General features: G+C 27.5%; 1 protein-coding gene across 1 annotated transcript; it reads right to left on the bottom strand.

The window, feature by feature from the left end:
• Nucleotides 1–616: 616 nt before the first annotated feature.
• Nucleotides 617–2,772, bottom strand: LOC103483973 (galactolipase DONGLE, chloroplastic-like). Its single transcript, XM_008440856.3, has 2 exons — nucleotides 1,935–2,772; nucleotides 617–1,656 (listed from the first exon to the last, which is right to left on the bottom strand). The coding sequence occupies exons 1-2, from the start codon at nucleotides 2,697–2,699 to the stop codon at nucleotides 943–945; spliced, it is 1,479 nt and encodes a 492-aa protein (XP_008439078.1). The 5' UTR covers nucleotides 2,700–2,772; the 3' UTR covers nucleotides 617–942.
• Nucleotides 2,773–15,692: the final 12,920 nt, after the last annotated feature.

Below are 15,692 nucleotides of genomic sequence, written 5' to 3'. Positions count from 1 at the left end.
GGAAGCTTTATACTTTTTGTGATTGACTTATCTTAAGCCTATCTTATGTCTTCTATGCTTGTGTATTGTTCGCCTATACTTAATGAAAATTTTCTCGAGTTGATGAGGGTTATATCCCTCATCTGTCTCTTTCTCAAAAAAAAAGAAAAAAAGAAACATTGATAGAAAGTAGACAACTTCATAAATAAGTATATCGGTAGAAGTAATATTTAAAAACTTAATTCAATTTTTTATTTTAACAAAAACTAAATAGTTACCGAACTAAAGCTTCTAAATTTTCGACTTAGACATCGGGACATTTATGGGAAAAATTCCCTAGTATGATTGAGATGGATTTCCACTTATCAATTATATGACACCCTACTCTTTTCTTTTCTTTATTTTTTAGAACTTATCAATTAAAACCTATAAATATATTAATGGTGTTAAATAAGTTGGTGTCAAAAAATGATTTTAATTTTTTTTAAAAAAAAATTGAAGGTATATAGAACATGCATATATACTTAGGTAAAAACAATTTCCATGTCTCATTCAATTTTAATCAAACCAAAAATACGATAAAGGCAAGGTAGTTATACTTTGTTCTAATTTTGCGTTTAAATGAGATTAATATAAGTAGTTAAAGAAATAGTGCCAATACTCATTTAATTCCTTGGATTGTTTTTTTATACAACATATGAATTTTTGACCTCTTTTCTTTTGATCAGAGGTTATTAATCCATCATCAACAAGAAAAACAAATGATAAAAAAAAAAATGTACAAGTTTTGGTTATGATATATATATGTCTATCAATGTCTCCCCTACCTTAGTGGAAAAAAAAAATAAAAGTCAGAGGTTGAGGAGTTAAATGTATATATAATTTTGGTTTTACTCTTTTAAAACCCTAAAATTATATATCAAACCCCCTTTTTGTTTTTCTATATCCATTTTTCTTTGTGACCTAATTTTGTGATTGACTCAAATAATTCATTGGATTCCTCCAAGGAAACATGTTCAAGCTTTGTGCATTACTACACAAAAACTCCTTAGCTTTGTTGATAAACTCCCCACTATTAATAGTAATCTTTCTTCTCCCATTATGATCACCATGATTATCTTCATCTTGACCTCGATCTTCTTGTTGTTTTGGACATCTTAAAAGGCTTATATAAGTCTCCAAATCATGAACACAAGAAGGGTTTTGCATGTTGAAGAAATCAAGAACCAATTCAACTCCAACATGTTCATAGCTATTATTAGCTCCTCCATTTAAGAGACCTCCAAAAGCCCTAAAATTCTCATTGAATAAAACACCTGGCATCTTTGTGATGGGGTCATTCACATTCACAATTCTTAAAACCTTAACTCCCAATTCATCACATCTTTTCTTGAACCCTGAATTCCCAACTCTTGGACCTCCAAATGAGAATACTGAAACTGGTACCACTTCATTGTTTGTTCTTCTATTTAACCCTAATTCAGCTATGTCATATGCTAGAAGAAGAGCTAATGCACTCCCCATGCTATGCCCAGCCATGGTTATGCTTACTTCTTCCTCTTTGTACTTGTTTAGTATCCTTGACACTTCTGACAATAGCTGCTCCCGACAACTCTCGAGCCCGAACTTCATGTTCGATTCTTCGCTCGTGTATAGCGTTAAAAACCCTGATTCAACCTGGAAAAATATTAAATTTACAGTAAGCTACAAGGCTGAATTGTTTTTAAAATGGTATCAAAATAAAGGGTCTTTTTTATTTTTCTTCGTGGTTATGCATATAATCATTTAGTGAGTTTTGTGTAGAACTATTTCAAGTAATTTAATTTATTGGAACTTATCAATTTCTTCAACTTATTTTAGGTATTGGGTTGATATTTAAATTGTGTTAAGAAGGTAGAAGAGAAAAATAGAAATGATAAATTTAAGCTTTTGGTTCATGAGTTAGATTAACAAACCTTGACGTCGGGTCGATGATTGTGAGGATCGAGGCGAGCAGGAGTGAGGGAGCTCATGAGGTTAGCAATCCATTCGGGGTGGGTGACGGTACCTCTGAAAGTAATGATGATATCTCGTCTTCCAAGTCGCTTGCTGGTTTCGTCGGAAGAGACGGCAACGTACCCGATCCACCGGCCGCAAGAGGGCGGGGAGTTTTGGATGGGAGGAATATTGATATCCGGTGGAGTAGCATAGATATATTTAGTTACTTCATAACCTGAACTCTCCAAACCCACTTCCTTCAACAAACTCTTCTTCCCAAATTTGCAGGTCAAATAGCGTTTAGAGTTCGGATCAAGATCAAAAGCTTTATAACAAGCCGTAACAAACTCCCCGTAACGGATAATTTCTCGCCGTAGAAGCGGGTGAAGCGTGGGCTCCACGAGATCTTCCCAGTCATTGCAGCCATGAATCTGCCGCCACAAGCGCGCCAAACTGGCCACTTTTTGAACCATGGCAGCCGCAGCAGCGGTAGAACAAGAAGAAAAAGAAGAAGAAGAAGAAGAAAACACATCCATCAACGGTACTAATACCGAAGAAGACGAAACCGATAACCGTCGAGAAGCGGAGGACGAATAAGAAGAAGAAGAAGAAGAAGAAGAAACATTAATATCGGATTTTCTCGGGATGGATACTTGTCCAAAAGAATGCGACATAGGACGAGTTGTTTCGAAAAATGTGACATGATTGGGAATTGAATTAAGCTTCAAAGTTGTAGCAGCCATTAGAGGGAAATTTAAGAGTGAGAAAGGAAAAAGAAGAAGACGAAGAAGAAGAAGAAGAAGAAGAAGAGAAAGAGAGAGAGAGAGAAGGATATGAGTTTCTTAAAGGGATAATGAAAAGGGAGAGAGAGATATATAAAGGGGAAAGAGAAATATCAAATAATAATAATAATAATAATTTAAAAAGAAAAAAGGATTAAAAAGGTACAATGTGACTAAGAGAAATAAAAAGTGAAACCATATGTTTGGCAAGGGTTTTGACTGATAATTCAATAACTTTATTTTTATTTTTATTTTTATTTTTAGTTTTATTATTATTTTTTATTTTGGTTTGTTCTTTTTGGAGAAAATAATAATATTTTATTTGGTCGGTACCATAGAACTTGTTGATCTTTGGGTTCTCTGTTGCGGCTAAAGAACGACAAACTCTAAATTAAATAATTAAATAAAACATTATTATCATTATTATTCTATAATTTTTTCTTTTTTTTTTAATCAAATCCCACGAAGGAGGAAGTTTATTAATCAGATTCCATTTTGGTTGACTTCAATATCATCAAAATTATTTTTAAAAAAATTAAAAAAAAAATTATGTGAATATAGTAAAGTTTTCTAAATTTATTTATACATTCATAAATAATAATAAAAAAATAGGACCTTTTTTTTTATTTGTCTAAAAGTTTTTAAGTTAATAAAAATAATTTGTATTGTTATTCTTGATTAAAAAAATAATCTAGCTTTCCTAATTTGGTTCATGTTTATGAAGACCATTTCCACTCTATACCTCTATAAATGGATAAATATATATATATATATATATATATATATATATATATATATATATATTTAATAACTTTAGCATAAGGTATTTTCATGGCTTGAAGTGTAAGTGAGATCTTGATCCTTTCCAATATACAAACAAACAAACAACACATATATTATATGAAATAATATAATTCTTAACAAACCAAGCTGAGTGTGAGTTGATTTGATTGGGAAGGGGAAAAAAATGATGAGTTGTTCACATAGAGTTGAAAATGAAATTTTATTGCTAATGAGAAAACAAAATAAAAAAGGGAAAGAAAAAGAGGGTGGGAAAGGGCACGTGGAGATATAGGGTAAAAGAGAGCGCGTGGGAGGGAGGAGGGTGCGAAAAGGGGGAAAAGAGATAAGAGGCAGGGTGTGGGTGTAAAGAGAAAGAGAGGGTGGTGTTGGTGGGTGCAGTGAGTAATATTATAGATTACACTAAAGCAAAGCGCACAAAAAGGAGTCCAAATTCCCTTTCAAATCCAACACCCCGTGCTGCACGTGACTTTTCAACGCGTCTTCTGTTTTCATTTTCAGTCCATTCTATTTCTCTCCGGCCTCTCTCTTCTTCTTCTTCTTCTTCTTCTTCTTCTTCTTCTCATACACAACTTTAATTAGTCATCTTCTCATTCTTCCTTTAATTCTATATTTTCTTTCTTATTTCTACAAGTAAACCTTCCTATTTGTCTCACTATATATATATATAACCAAAAAAAAAAACAAAATTAAATTATTATCTGGGTGTCACATTTTAATTAGTTTGTTAGAATTAGACTCAATTTTATAGGTTAAAAGATTTAGGATATAGTATATTATATGGTATGTCTTGTGAAAGGTTGAGGCCACCTAACTCAAATTTTGTATATTTTTCAAATAGAACTCTGGCCAAATTAAAAGACTCGTTTAGTACGATAATATATTTAGAGTGAAAGTCGTTTGATATGCATGCATGGCACTAACACCTTGCTAAAGTAGGTCAATCAGTAATCCAAAGTAATAGAAGAAGACATGAATATAATATATAAAAGGTGACTTCTAGAGTACTAATTCGAGACGAAGGAGTACATCAATCGACCAATTATATCATATGAAAATTAGGAATAAAGAATAGTATAGTTTGTTGTAGTTAAGAAAAAACTTTGAAAGGAATTAAATAGGTATACTGTGGTATTTTATTTTTGTTTCTGAAATAATACCTAAATATAATAAAAAGTGAGGGAAGGGCTTAATCATTGCAAGATATCAAACAGAATGTTTAACAACTTGGGGAGTAGGGGCAACCAAGTAAATTTACATCATTCAGTTGATCAAGTCAATATTGCTAATGGATTGGCCAAAGAGTGGTGAACTAATTTATAAGTAATGATTCTCTCTTGGTGTTATATGCAACAACTTTAATCAATCTAATAATTATCTCTCCCAAGAAAATTAGTTTTAACAATCTCTACCTTAATTAATTAACATTAATGCATCTATTATATACATTTAAAAGTGAAATATTGATTAATAACAAACAAACAAACAAAAAGTCACATGTGAAAAAAAAAAAAAAACTAGTATATTTATAAAACAGAACCAATCTTAAAAGTTAAATGGATGGATGACTAGTTAAGAGGAATGTTCGATTCTCATTTGTTTGAGGGGAGGTCGCTTAATTAGATATATTAATGATCATCCTTTTATCTAACTATTGTAGGACTTTTGTCACATTCCCAACACTATTAATGACATCTCATTGATTGAAAAAGTGTTAAAGAGCTTACAAGAACAATAAGTGGAAAGTGATCGATGACTTTGTATTGCAATTGCCAGATACTCTAAATTCTTTTGAAGTAATGCATTAGACTATGCGATAGAGACAGTGTATTGCTAATATTATAAGGCTAACACAGTATTCATATGCGATGTGATTTTGGATTCAATAATAGTTCTGTTTTGAGGCACAACAGGAACACAAAAATTGGAAATATATAATATATAAATAAAATAAGTTAATAATAAATTAAGAAAATTAAAAATTAAAAAATTCTCCGCAAATTCCATTATCTTTAATTTGGGTGGAAATTTCACTAATATATATGTCTAACAAAACCCATTAAATGTCAACAGTTGTGAATTACATAGTCATTAAAAGTTGATATCATCAAGACACATAGTAAAAATGTTGGATGTAGAGGAAAATGATACATAACAATCAATACTAAGCATGATAGACATCTATTTTTAATAATATTTATAATACTGTTTGATTTCGACTCTTTTTCTTTTAATAAATTACTCTATAAGTTTAAGTTGGCAATAAAGCCAAACCGTAAGCATTATACTCAAGACATTAAATTCGTTTACCACCCCTTAGATACTAAATAAGGTTTGTTTTGTTACCATTGTCATCTATCATATACCATATTCAAAGATCGTTTGTTTTTTCAAAAATATAGAAAACTGAAATCTTAAATATTGTGATCGATTATGGATATACAAAATTATAGATGTGTGACATCTCTATATTACTATATTTGTTTTTTAGAAATATTTTTACAGATATTTGAGAATATTTGGATTATTGATTTTAATTCTCTTCCATTTATATAATATTCTTAAAAATGGAAGTTGTTTAAATAATTTTCCTTTTCAGCTTTCACTATTTATATAAACCCAACAATAATTAAACAAAGCACAGCTAGCAGAAGAATAATTATTCAAATATGTTTAATTCTATGGCTATGTAACACATGTTCTTAGTCTTCTTTTTCACTAAAATTCTCTTTCATAATCGATTAATTTTCAGTATTTCTGATTTTTTTTAAAATTAAATTTATAAACATTTTCACTTTTGGGTTTTCTTGTTTTTGTTATCTATTACTAAAAATATTTGTAAAATTCAAGCCAAAATTATTTTTGTAAAAAAAAAAACATATAGGTTTTGTTTTTTAATTCAAAATTTTTTTTAAAAAAATTGAAAATCATAGTAAATAAATTGTAAAATATAAGTAAGCTAGCATACCTCAACTAGCATATAATATATATTAACGATAATTTTAAAACGTTTAGGGTTTGTTTAGTAATTCATTCTATTTTTTTGTTTTTTGTTTTTAGTTCTTAAGAAAATGGTTGTATTTGGTGACTAATCTTTTTAAAAAGAAAATTAAAAACATATTCTAAAAAATTAGATAAATAAAAAATAAAAACAAAATCTTGAAACATGTTTAAGAAGCATTCAAGTGTTTGATTTTTCAAAATTAAACATATAAAAAACTACGAGTTTTTGTTTTTTTGTTTTTTTTTTTTTTTGTTTTTTGGTTAGTTGCCTTGTTAAAAAGATTTTGAAAACTCTAAGCCAAAATTGCAACTAAAAAACACATTTTGTTTTCTTAATTTGCTCATTTCTGTAAGAAATAAAATTAAGGTAGTGGACAAGGACAACCTCTTCCGAAACAACCAAGCAACTACACAACACACCGAAACAATCAAAACAAAAAACACAAAGAAAGAAAGAAGAAGAAAAAGACTAAAACTAACAATATAAGACACGCTAGCCTAGAGTTCATATTTAGAAATATTCAAGTTTTTTTGTTTGTTTTGGTGTGTTTTGTGGTTGTTCCATTCTGATTTTGGTATGGGTTGTTTTCGAAGGTTTTTTCTCGATCGGTGCATCCAAATATCTCAGCTAAATTGACGATGTATAACACCCTAATCAGATCTCGATTCTAAAACGAAATTCTGATTAAGAATTCAAATGTTCGACTTCTTTCCAAAAAGAAATATTTTTCAATAAAACTTTGTGAATATGAGAATTAAACTTTTAACCTCTAAAGTGAAAGGTCATACCAATTAACATTGAGCTAAGTTTACTTCAAACATTTTTTGTTAAAAGATATAGTAATTATAAAAAATAGTAATTAATTTTAAGAATAAAGTTTTTAAAATAAATGCAAATATAGCAAAGTTTATAGTAATAAACCAATATTTTTAATTTAGTATGTTCTATCACCGATAGACTTAATAGAGATTGTAATATATTTGTAATTTTGTGAGAATGTTATTATATATATATATATTAATTGTTATAGATGCAACTATCCCTGACCAAAAAAAAATTATTTTTTATTTTGAAATGTTTGTGATTTGAAAAAAATGTGGTAAATAAGATAATTGGGGTTTTGTCTTTTAGAGACATAAAAAAGAAAAGTGGATTTGATTAATTTGCACATGTAATTCACTTGAGGAACGAGTAGGGATTTGCCAAACGCGGTTGAGCATTAGAGATTTAGATTTAGTGAGATTTTGCAAACTTTCTCTCTTTCTTTTTTAGTCAAAATTAACAACTTCATTCTATTCAATCTCTCTTCATCCCTTATTAGAAAAAATAAAATTAGAGGAGAAAAATCATAAATTTTTTTACTATTAACGTTTCTTAAAATAAAACACTTTTCGACTAATTGATTTTTTAAATATATATTGGTAAAAGTACTTGTAAGAAAAAGTCTAAAAGGTATCCAATAGGAAAAATGTTTATAGAGAAGGGAGACGATGATTTTAAATAAATAAATCCATTTTCAAATACATCAAAAATAATTATCAAGGAGAAATGACCTTTTATTTTATTATATTTATAGATATTTCTAAAAAATTTATCCTTTAAAATTATTTTTTGGAATGGAAATTTGTTAATTCTAACCTTAAAAACTTTATAAGAAGCAAAATTAATCCTTTTTTTAATAGAAAATTAACAATTCAATGACACAACATATACATCTGGGGTCTCAGGTCCATAGAAAGAGATCATATATTGTCGTATGACATAGTTTACGAGTACATAAATATCGTTAACTGTATACACACATCACAATAGAATAATGCTATACATAGTCAATCCAAGTTTACAGAACCCATCTCATGTACACCGGGTTATGCTTCCCCCTGAATTAGATATCATAAACTATCTCAATAGCTAGATACCACACATGATAAACTCACCAAGATCAGAGATACATCATCTTGTTTTTAATCTAACACTCCCTGAAGATTTAAATGCACGGTTCCTGTCGAAAAGCCACACATCATAGGCGACGGACCTATACATAAAGACCCACAACAAAATACAAAATCAACTCTAGAAAATCCAGTCAAATCCAAATAACTCAAAAGAACAAATCTTCCCGATAGTTAGAATAAAAGATAAAAGACTAACTATTTAAGCAAACAAATAAATAAAAGAAAATAGGAGCAACTGACATAACAAGCTCTCTCATTCAAAATTGTGATTCTCTCTCCCCCATGTATTTATTGACATATATATTAGAACAATACAAGAATATACTAATATCACAAGTGATACCTAAGTTTTATAGATTATAATACTATCTACTTTTAAATTTTCTATTTTTATAATTTAAAAAATATAGTAGCATATATCCTATTATCATAAATTTTTTGTTATTTCAAATCCTCTATTCAAAATCAAGTGTTGAAAATGAGGAGACCCTAAAACACCTGAAATGAAAAATATATATATATATATATATACAATACTTGCATTTTCTCTCCTCAATTTAAAATGGAAATTTTTTTTATTAAATACATTTTCTCTCTTTATATAACAAATGTTATTTATCACTCCATCATTAAAGATAACTTTATAAATAAACAAGTATATATTAAAAAAAATATAAATAAAAGAAAAAATAAAGGTAAATTTGTTTTTTTAAAAAAGACACTAAAAAACTTCTTTTTTTTTTCTTTTTTCTTTTTTTTTTTTTGAAAAAAAATCAAATCTTAAAAATATTTTTGAAAAATAGTAAAGATGAGTTTTTAGGGAAAAGTCTCTAAATAGGAAATTCTTTTTCCTTTATATTATCCAATCCACTATCTCTCTCTCTCCTCTCTCTTGTCACAAGGCTTTTGGATAAAGGAGGGCCTGTCCTCAAAGTTTACGTTAATTTATTTTAAGCAAAGTTAAAATTAAATTTTTATATCAAAATAATTCTATTGTTTGTATTAATTTCTTACATCATTTTTAATGTTAAAAACATAATTTACACAAATCTAATAGTGTTTAAAAAACGAATATTTATATATTATTTTTTAAAAGAAGATCGGTTGAAGACAGTTTTATCGGGAACAAAATTATGATAGAGAGGATAGTAATTTTGATAATGCAAAAGTGATTTTAGTTTTTTTTCAAACTCACTTCCAAACTTATGTTCTTAATATTTTTGTAGATTAACTTTTAATTACAAAGTAACTAGATGAATTAGATAACATATAATGTAACAAAGTATGAAAAAGCTTTGAATAAACTCCTCAACTTTTATTATAGAAAAAGAAGAATGTTGATTTAATTAATACATTTAATGTATATTAATTTATCCATTAAGTTGTTTTTAGTTAAATATATATCATCTGTTACGTAAATTTATGATAATATTGTTAAACTAAAATTATGTACGTCGATGAAGGTGGTGAAGAATATTTGAAGCAACAATTTTGCATGTGTTTTAGTATTACGTGGATTCATCTTTTGGATATATGTACTTATGGAATGTGTTTCCTTTAAGATTTTTACAAATAAGAAGGCACGAAAATCATTAAACTAGCAAAAGGTCATCCATTATCTCCCTATCTTTTCTCCATTTGTTTCAAGGGACGTTTGTGAAGCTTTTTTTCTTTTTCTTTTTTTCACTAAACAACAATGTTGTGTTTTTTATCTAAAAAGGGCTCAATGTGCCATCGCCCATCTTTTCCATGGGAGATGACAACTCTCTTCTTCGGTTTGTGTCAAAAAGTTCATTGTACACAAGTTATTTTCAAGGAAAAATTATATTTTTACTCTCTAAATTTTGGGATCAGGTATCAAATAAATAGGAAAAAGAAATCTAACTTTAAAAGAAAACTTGCAACATTGGAAATGTTGTGGCTAAATTGAAGTAACTCAACACTTAATTTTAACATTTTGAAACATGTAAGAATCAAAAAATGAAAACTAAATTTAAAACTTTAGAGACTAAAAAGGTATATGTTCTTTTCTAATTTCAATAAATAATCTGCAACCGTGTGATCTAAACAAAAATCTAATAGAGATAACCTTGATCTCTCATTTGTCAAATTCAATAAGAGAAAAGTGGTTTACAATCATAGAAACTACATATGTGTTCATTTTGCATGGTCTAAAAGTAAGAAATTATCCTAAAATATATCCTAAAGGAGGAAAAAAAATGTGTAAAGTATTACAAAGTTGGAAGGCAAGTTATTCCTAGTGTGACTTGGAATATTTTGTAAATGTCCCCATTGTACCAGCTATTCTTTCTTATTCCCTTATAACTTTAGAATCATAACCAACATTTGGTAAAAAAAATTTATAATAAACTCTACTTTTTGTTTGATTCAAGAAGTGTTCGTGAACCTCACAATTAAAGAAAAACGATATATATAGAATTAATATTTATGTTTTATTTACACTTTACCGTGTAGGTCCCACGACTTCGAGACTCTCTTAAACTTTTCAATTTCACTTCTTATCTAGAATACTCCTCATGTTTTTTACTCTCCCTAAACCGTCATTAATTAATTACATTATGAGCAGTCTAATTACCAAGCATAGAATTTTAGGAAAATCGAGTAGTATATTTTTCTACCCAAGACTACTAAATTAATCAACACCATATCCCTTGTGCATCCAAATCCTAATAAAGCTATGGATCAACTTTTTCTAGGAAGATGTGGTTGATTTTCAAATGAATTCCAATATTTTGTAGATGAGTGATTCGATCTTCACAAATATCAATAAGATATTGTTTATAATTTTCATCCTAATTAAGTTCATCTCATTATATCTATGACTGTTTCTGTCTCTAGCACGACCACTTGATGAAATGGGGAGGGAAGTGGGACAAATGGCCGAGACTACTGGAAGGATTCCTCTTTGGATAATCGGTACTGTAACTGCATGAGCGAACGGTTCGACAAACTTTTGTAGATGAGGCCGATATTACCTATCCGACAATGCAACCCTTTACTTAATTTCATTTTTTTTTCCTCAATACTAAAACAAAGATATATATGAGGGATGATCTTGGTGTAATTTGTATGATGTAATGTAATAACTTCTCTCATAATATGATCATGTTTAATTTTCTACGTGGCAAATGTGTTGAATCTTGAAACATAAAATATTTAATTAAATAACCAAAAACCCTACAAGGAATTAATAGCTCTTTTGGCATAAGCTCTTGTGTGAATAAATGGCAAAGTTAGGCTTTTTACATTAAGAAAAGGCTTTATAGATCGTCTAACTTTTTGCCATTATTATTAATTTATTACATTATATTATAATGTATGTGGGTCATATCCTAATCTTATATCAAAATAAAAAAAGAACAATTTATATTTTTTTCATTTTTCACACACAATTAAAGGCATTTAATTTCAGCTAATCGGTTGGTGTTGTTTGACCAATATCCACTCTTCAGCTTCCTATATAATTGATTTCTTCACCCACCAATCAAAATAAACACACAAAGCTCATAAATTATCTTCTTAATTAATGGATAATTTTACATCTAAATCAACATAAATCAACGGATAATTTATCTATTTAAATCCATCTTTCAAAGTTTACGTGTGAGAGACTTATCACTATATCTAGGAATCTATCTTGTTATTTTTATAATTTTTTAAAAAATGATGTTATAAGTTATCTTTTAAAAAAAAAAATAGTAACAAATCAACAAGTGCACTAGAACATTAATAAGTAGACACCTTCGTAGTACCTTCGTCATCTCCACTTCGCTTTATACGCTTAATTATTAATTTTAAAAATACTATCCATAAGCTAAAAAGAGTATAACTTAACATGTTAATTAGTTTTGTCTTTCTCCCTAAAAATCAAAACTTCTATCACATATATATCATAATTGTTGTCAAGGAATTAAAATCATGTATACTCAAAATAAATATATAATACTTATCCATATTGTTTACTTGTGTCTTAGGTTGACATATTTTATACTTATTAATTGTGGTTATTTTTTTCCTTAATTTCTCATACTTCTATTATCTATCTTCCATGTATTGTAACACACATGACATATTATTTCTCCATATAATGAAATTTTTTGCTCTTAGTCTTTTGAGTTGTGAATGCCATAATCTCTTTATATTTTCAATATTATGTGATTCATTCTCAACCTGTATTAAAAATATGAATGAGACAAATCTATATATCTAATAAAATACCCTCATTAATGTACCTATATCTATAAAAATAAAACTAAGAATACTTAGGATACCACAAAAAACATGTAATCTAAAAAATATTATAATATAATTTCTAGACGACAATTGAATTTTTGATTCAAATTAGTAGTTGATGTGAACAAATTTGCACGAAACAGATTATTCTTTTCATTGAACTAACGTCCCTACAACAATTTTTCACTTCTTTCCAATTTATTAAATAATATTGTTCTTCTATATCGATTTAGTTGACGATTTAAATAAAAAAAAAAGATCTTAATATATGAAATTTAAGTTAATTTAGTTACGTAGGTTTAGATTTTAATTTAATTAATTGCTACAAATTATGTATTTTTATATGTGTCAAAGAGTTTAGAAGCTTAATCAATAGTTTTATACAAATTTCACATACGACAACGTTACAAAAATATTATGGTAAACTTCTAGTTCTAATAACCTTTTCATCGAAAATTTGCTATAACATTATATTATTAAAAATCTTTTAACTTTTCATAGCATTTTTTTGAGACTATACATAATTATTCTTTTAAGTATATTAATTGATGTGATGGAAATTTTCTCTAACTTTTTAATTAGAAATAAATAAATGACAATACTTTTCATTTATTTTATTATTTTATTACTATTTTAATAATTATTTTAATAAAAGTAACAAACTTAATTATTATTTTACCTCTATTAAAAAGAAAAGTAATATAATCTTAGCTAGAAGAACCATCATTGAACTAAAATAATATAATGAAATATTTTTGCTATAAAAAACATTTAATTACCGCACTAAATTTTAGTATAACAATTTAATTCATATTGATAATCACTAACAAAATAAAACAAAAAAACTAAAAGATAGACCAAAGTGAACGTAATTAATCAATAATGGACATATTATATATATATTTATCGGTTCAAATCCATACCCTAGTAGTAAACTAAGAGAGAAATTGACAAATTGTTAGAAAGTTGCAATATTTTGTAAATTGAAAGGAGTATTGATCTAAAAACAATATTATGTATGTTTCTTTTTCTTCCATTCCCATCTAGGTAAGTACTAGTGGTTTGTGTTTTAATTTTGTAAACATATGATATTAATACACATACATGTTTTTCATTTTTTCTCATTTTCCTTCTACCTAGGCTATTCTAATGATTTCCCATCGAAACATTGAACTTTATTATATTGGTGTAAATAACCGGATGAGAATAATAAGATTTAAAAAATAACATGATGTATTGTCATTTATCATATTTGAAAAAATCGTAATTTTTATGACCAAAGGCTACCTTTCACTCCTTTTCAAGTGGTTTGTACAGTGGATGTGTTCTATATGGATTGAGACTTCTATCGGGAGAATTCATATTTGATCTTCTCTTTAAGATATGTTTTACTTAGGAGTTGTGTTGTTTGAGTTTTTTTTTTTTTATGCTTTGTTGGTTGTTTTATCCTTTTTTGTTGATTTTGTTTGGTTATCTTTTAATTTGTTAGTGTATTTGTATCAGAATGCGAGACCTCTTTCTCTTTATCACAACTAAAATACTATTAAAAAAGAAAAAGAAAAAGAAAAAAAAAAAGGGTACGTTTACATGTGGATATGAATACCAAACCTTATTTTGATATTTGACATTAAAGATTCAATTGATATGAAAAAAAAAAAATCAAATTCTCACTTTTAAGAGTTCAAAGTATTATTTGTTAGGGACATGAAAAGAGCTATATTATTTAGCCAAACACCTAGCTTCAAACCATTGAAAAACATATCCATTATTCAAAGGACAAGATGAATTTTTGGTTTAGAATTTCACGCTATGCTTTTGTTCACATTGTCCCACATATATATATATATATATATATATATATATATATATATATATATATATATATATATATATATATATATATATATGCATGCTTTCTTTGGTCCAAAAACAATATTGTATGTGCAAAGTATAAGCAAAGTCTACATATTTGAACACTTTGGTAAATTCTAATCCCACTTGATCCTTTCCTTTTCCATGATTTCCTTTCCATTTGGTGGTGTAAAACATTGGGCTCATCTTATTTCAAGTACTCCATCCATTTTACTCATTTTAGTCCATTTTTTCATTGCATCTAGACCCCTTTTCTAATTCTCTTTGCCTACTATATTCAAGTACTCCTTCCATTTTACTCGTTTTAGTCTTCTCTTCTAATTAGGCTTTTCATCATAAATGTCCCAATATCCCAACAAAGCCTTTCAACTTGTGAATTCTTTAAATTAAGCTTAATTATTAATTTATAAACTTAGTTCATTTGGGACCATGAAGATGTTTCTCTTTTCTTTTTCTTCTTCTTTTTCTTTTTTTCCCCCTTTTTTTCCTTTTGTGTGTGTGTGTGTGTTCTTTTTAAGAATTTTTAGTGCCAGAGTTAGGTTAAGAAGCAAGGCAGCCCCCTCTATATTATTATGTTATTTGCTTCTTATAATAATTTAACACTTCATGAAGATGGCATTTCTTATGCTTTTGACGATGAAAGATTTCAAAGATATAAGTAGACTTAGTTTGAATAATTGTCAAGGTATGAGATATGTTCAACATTTCTATAAAATAATTGAAAATTATATATATATATATATACTTAAGAAAAAGTTTTAAATAAGCTAATTTGATAAGCAATATTGTTAAATATATCCCTATATGATCATAAAGGATATACTAATTTATTTCATTCCATTTTGTATCAAATATGTTATTTCTCAAAAGTAGATGATTGATATATAGGTAATAAATTAAGTTTGGTTGAATTATATATACTTAAAAAAAATACTTTTAAACTTTGTTCTTTATTTTTTTTAAAAAAAATTAATATCGTAGTATTATTCTTAAGCATTTTATCCTTTAAACTTTTAAAAACTAATTATTAATCTTTTGTAATTTCGAATAGAAATTTGAGAATCTAAA

Source organism: Cucumis melo, chromosome 6, assembly GCF_025177605.1.
Source record: "Cucumis melo cultivar AY chromosome 6, USDA_Cmelo_AY_1.0, whole genome shotgun sequence".
NCBI classification, from domain to species: domain Eukaryota; kingdom Viridiplantae; phylum Streptophyta; class Magnoliopsida; order Cucurbitales; family Cucurbitaceae; genus Cucumis; species Cucumis melo.
Note: the sequence above shows the minus strand (reverse complement) of the source record. Positions and strands in the feature narration are given on the sequence as shown.